Genomic DNA, 7,616 nt, shown 5'->3' with positions numbered 1-7,616 from the left:
CCTTGAGAGGAACACACACTGGTATGTGGGAGGGAATTTGTGGCACGCAGAGGTGTGGGATATCGATCCCATTTTATTTATTTTTGGTTTTTGATTTGCATTTTTTATATCTTTCGAATCAAGAGTTTACATTTTTTTTGCATATTCGTGCTTTTTGTGATGATGACTTTCAAATAAGATACATCATATTTGATGAGTTTGTTCAAATACATCATATTTGATGAGTTTCAAATGCATCAATAAATTGGGCATCAAGCAACTCATGAGCAATTGAAAAAAGTCTGAATAAGTATATGTGGGCGGTTAAAGGGGACAACAAAGTTGGAGTGTAATATTTGAAATAGAACTATTGTTGCATTTGAACATTTTTTAGCTAAATGAAACTATATATGCGGCTATTTGAGTATGCGCAGTTTAATAAAAATTAGGGATGGATGTATGCGGATAGCTTTGGATGATCGAGTCCTGCATCCAAGTCTACGGGTTAGCCCCCCTGTCCGCGGACGAATGCGGTGTTCAGTTTGCGGATCAGCAGTTACTTTGTTAACGCATGTCCAACGTTAATCTTCAAATGTCCGTACATATGTTCGGACATCCCGTAGACAGCCAGCTGGGCGGAGGCCCTCCAACGATATCTCTAATTTTTGAGCTGTGGGTTATGGACCTGTCTGAGTGACGGGTCACCCAAACCGAGAGGAGAAAGAGAGGAGTGGGAAGATGTTTTTTTTTTGAACGTCGGCCCTTTATTGACTAAATAACAAAGTCATACAAAGCCTCGTGGATACACTCTAGAGCAGAATTGAAAACACAAAGACCAAAAGAGTTAAAACAAGACCTAGCTAAAACATGAGCCAACACATTAAATTGCCGACGAACATGCACAAACGAAACTTCGTGGGCTTTGGATTTCAGCCTTTGCACCAAAGAGAGGCAATCAGTGGCAAATATCACATGGAAAAGGTGTTCCTCACGCGCCATGTCAACTGTTCTGCGAAGAGCCAAAGCTTCGGCCATCTCGGGTGTGAGAGAACCAGACAACACTTCAGTACACTCCTTGATGCATTGACCCATATGGTCCAGAGCTACTACACCAGCCCAGACTTGTTGAAGTTATGAAATAAAGCCGCATCAGAAGAAAAAACATAACCGTACCTGGAGGCGGTGGAGACCAATTAGAGCTAGAAGCAATGGTCTCACATCTATTCACAGGAACAGGTTTGTAAATATGCTCGAATATCATGTCAACATAACCATGAATTTTGCTTGCAGTACTTCGCGGAGTAGGAACTTCAGGAATGTTTCGAGCCGAATTTCGAGCATCCCAGATGTGCCAAATGGATACAGCCATCACAGTTGCCTCACGATCTGTGCATCGAGACAAGAAAATCAAAAAGCCACTGTTTTGGAGACCTGAAATCACGACGGCACAGCTGGACATGAAAGAAATTCTTCACTTCATCCCACACATTTCTTGCATAATGGCAGAAGAGCAAGGCATGCTCGATACTCTCTAGTCGGCCGCAGAAAGCACATGCAGCAGGAGCAGGAACATTGCGTCTACAAAGCTGTTCCCCGGAAGGAGTGGGAAGATGTGATATGACTAAGGCCCCGTTTGGAAGTCCGCTGGCTTCCCAAGCTAGCCAGCTTCCAGAGAAGCCAGCGCTAGCCAGCTTCCCACGGGAGCCAGGGTCGTTCGGCAGCGCGTAGTGGAGAAAACGTTTCGGCTGTGGTCAGGCCCACCAAGCTGGGCTTTGAGCGAAGAGGAAAAACGTTTCGTCCGGTACTCCGGGATGGCATTGAGATGTAATTACAAGGAACTTCTACTTCTCCTTTTAGCGAAGCTGGGCTTCGGCTGCTCCTCAAAATTGCACTGCGGCCTCTTTTTCTCCGCGAAGCCCACTTCTCGGAGCAGAAGGGTTCGGCTGGCTTCACGTATCCATTCTAGGAAGCTGGCTCCTGGAGATCTCCCGAACGGGCCCTAAGAGTGGGCTAGGCGGACCATCATGATTCCCATATTCCGCCCCTCGATTTGGAGCCAGAGTTGAGCAGATTTCCGATCCGGACCATAAACAAATGAGATATAGCGTTGGAGTCCTGAAAGTATCTGGATCGCCCAATCTAATCATTTTTTAGAAATGGAGGATGACCCCCGGCCTCTGCATCTGGGAAATGCATACGGCCACTTTATTGATTATTCTCGAGGACCTTACAAAGTATTACAAACAATAAACCTGAATCCACCATCTTGGCAACATATGCCGCTACTCCTATCCATATGATGAAGGGATGCTAGTTGGGCCACTACCCAAACCACTCACCTAAACCTAACATCAAAAGCCGGAAGCCCCAGCCGAGCCACATACCGGGTCTGGGGCACAATCCGGTCAGACGCACTCGTGTGTCGTCGCATCCATCTTCCACAGGTCCGTCTTCAGATTATATTGAGGCTTCTACCTTGTCTGGCCACTCTGCCATCGACGTCATCATGACGCCAGACAGCTACCTCCTCCTGCGCGAGTCCATCTCCGCACATCGGACGCCGAGCCTCCACAGCGCCATGCCGCCGATCGCCGCCGTCATCAATGTGTGAGATGAAGTACCGCTCCACCACGGCAGGTACAAGGTAAGGAAGGGCGAGGTCCCCATCGAAGACACCGCCGGAAGAGGAGCACCGCAGCCACGAGACAGAAACACCTGCCCGGAGCTGCGACGCAGTAGATCAAATGGGCCACCACCAGGAACCAGACAAGCTCGCCATGCACGCCCAACATCCCCTTGCCCAAGTCGGCGCCTTCAAGAAGGTGACGACGCTGTGGCGCCGCCACCGCTTAGCCACCGGGGCTAGGGTTTTCACCCGGGCGCAGGGGAGGGGGGAGGCAGGGGAAGTTGAGCCTCGGCGCCGCCGCCGGAGGAGCGCCGTCCGCACCAGCGAGGCCGCGGCCTCAGATCCGGGCCCTCACCACCGAAAGGGAGCGGCCAGAGGCCTCGCCGCCGCCCTCACAAGCAGCCGCGCGGGGGCCCCGGCGACCGCCTCCGGCAGCGGTGAGGAGGAGGGGAAGGGAGAGGTCGCGGCGCGAGGGAACCCTAGGTCGCCCCCGAGTCTCCCAATCTAAACATATAGGTGTAGAATTAACATCTACGTTGGAGGCGAGTTTTATCTGACACATTCAGCGTCAAAATGCCGGCATTTCACATAAACGAAGCAAAGTGAATGCTCTGGTGGGCCGGCCCACTTTAGCAAGGGCGCATGCAGCTAATAATATCTTTTGTCTGAGAAAAAGTTAATCATTTTTCAGGTTTTGCAACATTCCTCTTTTAAGTTTGTTTTATCAATTTTAGGAAGGAGAAGGCTCCTTCTGGTTTTATTTCATTTTTTTCTTTTTTTCTTTACTCAGCTTTTGGGCTTCTATTTTTTTATTCTAACAATATACAATAATGTTCGACTTTTAAAAATTTCAGAAAATTGAAAAAGTTCAGAATAAAAAAAATGGGTCTAAAGAAATTTTTAAAAGTTTAAACGTATTTATACAAAATTGTTCAATTTTTTGGAAATTTGAAAAATGTTCGCCCTGAAATATGTTAGTAATTATTTTACCGAAATTTCAAAATAATAAAAAATATTTAAAAAAAGTTCTTCAAAGTTTTTTAAAAATGTTCCCAAATTTTTGAAAAACAAAAAAAATCACGTTTTTTCTATAGAAAACCATAGGAAAACCGAAAAAACTAAAGGAAAACAGGAAAAATGAAAGGGCCAGCAGCAGGGGCTAAACGCCCGTCTCGCTCTTTTATGGACTTGTTGTTCATCTTGTCTTGCCTAGGCCCGATCGTCGTCAACAGGAAGACATACATGACGGACTCATGCTTTCCTTCCTTCCTGAGGCTGTGCATGCAGCAAGTTGATTCATCGTTGGTGCATGCCTGACCGTGCCCAAGCATCCACTCACGACGACGCACGCACGCGCCTCGCGCTTGGCACCGGCGCGCGGGGAAGAAGGTAGTTGCGCCACGCCATGGTCGCCGCCCGCGCGCTCCACCCCGACGGCACCCTCCTCATCCATGGCTTAGCCGCAGCGCTATAAATACGACAACGTCTCGTAGCTCACACAGCCCAAGGTGCAAGCTGCGAGTGGTAGCACACGCACACGTACCAACAGTTCCAGCGACCGAAGCCGGCGAGACACCGAAGCGTCCGTGCAGCCAGCCAGCCATGTCTCGCTCCGGGGGCCTCGCGGTGCTGCTGCTCCTGGTGCTCGCCGCCAGGGCGGCCGCGGCGATCAAGCCATTGGAGGAGGAGCCGCAGGGCGGCAAGTGGACGGACCAGCTCACGGCGGAAGCGGCGATCAAGCCATCGGAGGAGCAGCCGCAGGACGGCAAGCGGGCGGACCAGCTCACGGCGGGAGCGGCGATCACGCCATCGGAGGAGCAGCCGCAGGACGGCAAGCGCCTCACGGCGAGAGCGGCGATCACGCCATCGGAGGAGCAGCCGCAGGACGCCAAGCGCCTCACGGCGAGAGCGGCAATCACGCCATCGGAGGAGCAGCCGCAGGGCGGCATGCGGGCGGGCCACCTCACGGCGGCCAAGGGCCTGCTGGGGGAGGAGCCCGCCGCGCGGCTGGCGTACGTCCGGACGGAGGAGAAGAAGGACAGCGAGGACGCGGCGACGATGCCGTTGGAGGGGATGAAGCCGGGCGGCGGCGTGGCGATCCAGCAGGGCGGCGACCCGGGCACGGTGCCGTCGGCGTCGTCGGGGAGCGGCGAGCACGCGAAGGAGGAGAGCGGCGAGCACGGCAAGGAGGGGAGCAGCAGCACCAGCAAGGAGGGGGAGAAGTCGGCCAAGAGCTGCCTGACCAAGGAGGAGTGCCACAAGAAGCGGCTGCTGTGCGGCAAGGGCTGCACCATGTCCGCCCACGCCAAGTGCGCCGCCAAGTGCTCCAAGTCCTGCATCGCCACCTGCTAGGCGCCTCCCGCCGCCGCCGGCGACGGTCTTGATCATCCATCTTTAGCTTGTTTTGGTGAAGGGAATAAGGGAAGGGGCACGCTGCAGCTAGCTGCATGTCTGCATGTGTGGTGTAGCGTGGCCTCTCGATATATCGTCTTCGTGTCGTCGCCGTTGGTGTAGTGTTTTGATGTGTCCCCGTGTTTGTTCGTGTGTGATTAGGGCTAATATTCGTTATGTCATTTCCATCTTTGTTTTGTTATATGTCCTTTCTGGTGAGAAATTTGGATGAAATTAAACTTGAATAAAAATTACCCCATGCATGCATGTTAACTTGTTTGCTCAATTATCAGAAACAGGATGAGTAGCCTTCAGTCTCTCGGGTCATAAGAAAAAGCAAAGCAGAGAGCGCATGATTTTGATCTCATGTGGATAAGCCAGATAGAGCTAATGTTAACCTATGATTTAATTATAACAACCTTTTTTAACAAGAAAACAATAAGCTAATTGAGAGATGTTCTACCAGAGTGAGACGACTGACCTAGGGTGTTTGGCAAACTGAACAAGCGGAAATGCAGCATATCAAATGGTGGAAATACATCACAAACATTCACCAATCAAGAGTCAATGTGTCGAAACTCAAAACTCTCGGCCTTAGTACATGGAGAATAGTTCTTTTTTTTGCGAGGACATGGAGAATAGTTCTTGTGTGCAATCCGGCCGTACAAACATGTTTTTGCGTGCTTGGTCCATGGACATGTTTTCTTAACGACTCCCTCCGTCCTGAATATAGGATTTTTTTTCACACTAGTGTAATGTTAAAAAAAGTCTTACATTATGGGTCGGAGGGAGTAGGTACGTGCCGGCGTTTTTAATGGGGCATATCTAAGTGATAAGTGTCACACGTGTGGCACGAAACAATCCAGCCCTAACGCATTTTTTATCATTGGATTTTTCGCACGAATCTTGAGGCACAGAAGTCACCATGTCAGCCACGTGACTCGTTCGGGTTGAAACCAACCCGACCAAATGCTGCCACTACTCTGTCTTACCTTCTTTCTCCCCCACTCACCCACCCCGACCGCCTCCTCTTATCCTCCTTCTCACTCACCACCACCAGCAGCCGTTGACGGAGGGTGCGGCTCGCTAGGGAGTGCGGCGAGGAGACCATGGGGCGGGTGGTGGGGGTGGACGCCGGCTCGGAGGTGGCGTGGCGGAGCACAGCGGGTGGAGGTAGCGCGGCGGAGCCCGGATTGGTGGATGCAGGGGCGCAGAGGAGCACGATGCCACGAGCTTCCAACGCGTGGGCAGTGGGGTGGACGTCGGCGCGGAGATGGAGGAAGCTCCTCACCGCCACCCTGCTCCCTGTCTGGCGCGGCGGCATGAGGTGGTTCCCATGGGTGCCAACGACCTCCTCTACTGCCCACCCCCTATGCCAAACTGGGACGCCGATCCGGCGAGATGAAGGAGGCTCCACACCGCCATCCCTGCTCCCTGGGCGATGCGGCGGCAAGAGGTGGTTTTGTGGGTGTCGTCGGCGAGGTCGGACGGATGTAGCAGCAACATCTGGTGCCGGTGGAGACCAATTTCATTGCGGTGCGGGGAGGATGAGGTGAAGAGGTGGACGCGTTGGACCAGGGGGTTTGCTTACGGGGGAGAAGTCGGCGGCCAAGAGCTGTCTGACCAAGGAAAAGTGCCTCTACGGTGTTTATGACAATAACTCCTGCCTCCGATACATCTTCTGGGCCGGGAAAGACAAGATAAATGGGGGACAGTGTCTAGTAGCTTGGATACCATCTGCCGCCCTTACTGCTATGGAGGATTGGGGGTGAAAAATCTCAAGTTGCAAGCTCTCACCCTCCGGGCCGGGTGCGCTGGAGTGGCTCAGATGAATGGACGACGAACGGCCGTGGCAGGGCCTGAAGTTTGTTTTTGACAGCGAGTCCAGGGAAGTACTCGTCAGTCTCGTCTCCATCTCGGTCGGTGACGGGAAGAAGACTCTGTTCTGGCACGATAGTTGGATCCATGCACGCACGGTGGTTGACATAGCCCCGACTATTGCTAGCCTTGTACCCACACGCATCCAGAAAGTGCGTACGGTGCAGCAGGTGACGATGACACGTACCTAGGGTAGGGTAATAGGTCTGACCTAGACACCCTCCCAAGGACACTATCCTACAGTCAAAGACATTCAAAGAACGGCAGCACCTACCGACTAAAATCACCTCAGAGTGCAATCCACTCGACCAACAATTCCACTCGGATAACCCAATTCCATTCGACCAGGATATACTCATTCGACCATATCAGAAATCACTCGGAGTACAGAAGATCTAAAGTCTCTCATGATGGCAACAGTCAGGCGTTCACTCCGTAATCTTAATGATCATTTATGCCTTTACTGCTGGCGTTACCAGTAACGCCCCACCTTTATGTATATTGAACCCCTTGTAACGTGGGCTGGCTGGGGTCCTGGCGCACTCTATATAAGCCACCCCCTCCACTGGCACAAGGGTTCGCACCCCCTGTAACTTCACGCATAATCCAATCGACCAAGCCTCCGGGCACCGAGACGTAGGGCTGTTACTTCCTGCGCGAAGGGCCTGAACTCGTAAACCTTGCGTGCACAACCTCATCGTAGCTAGGATCTTGCCTCTTCATACATACCCCCTATTCTACT

General features: G+C 52.0%; 1 protein-coding gene across 1 annotated transcript; it reads left to right on the top strand.

Moving 5' to 3' along the window:
- The first annotated feature begins 4,096 nt into the window (after positions 1 to 4,096).
- On the top strand, positions 4,097 to 5,198 carry LOC123055208 (uncharacterized). Its single transcript, XM_044479188.1, has one exon. It carries the CDS (start codon positions 4,208 to 4,210, stop codon positions 4,955 to 4,957), a length of 750 nt encoding a protein of 249 aa, XP_044335123.1. The 5' UTR covers positions 4,097 to 4,207; the 3' UTR covers positions 4,958 to 5,198.
- Positions 5,199 to 7,616: the final 2,418 nt, after the last annotated feature.

The sequence above is a fragment of the Triticum aestivum genome, chromosome 2D (assembly GCF_018294505.1).
Source record: "Triticum aestivum cultivar Chinese Spring chromosome 2D, IWGSC CS RefSeq v2.1, whole genome shotgun sequence".
In the NCBI taxonomy this organism is placed as follows: Eukaryota; Viridiplantae; Streptophyta; class Magnoliopsida; order Poales; family Poaceae; genus Triticum; species Triticum aestivum.
Note: the sequence above shows the minus strand (reverse complement) of the source record. Positions and strands in the feature narration are given on the sequence as shown.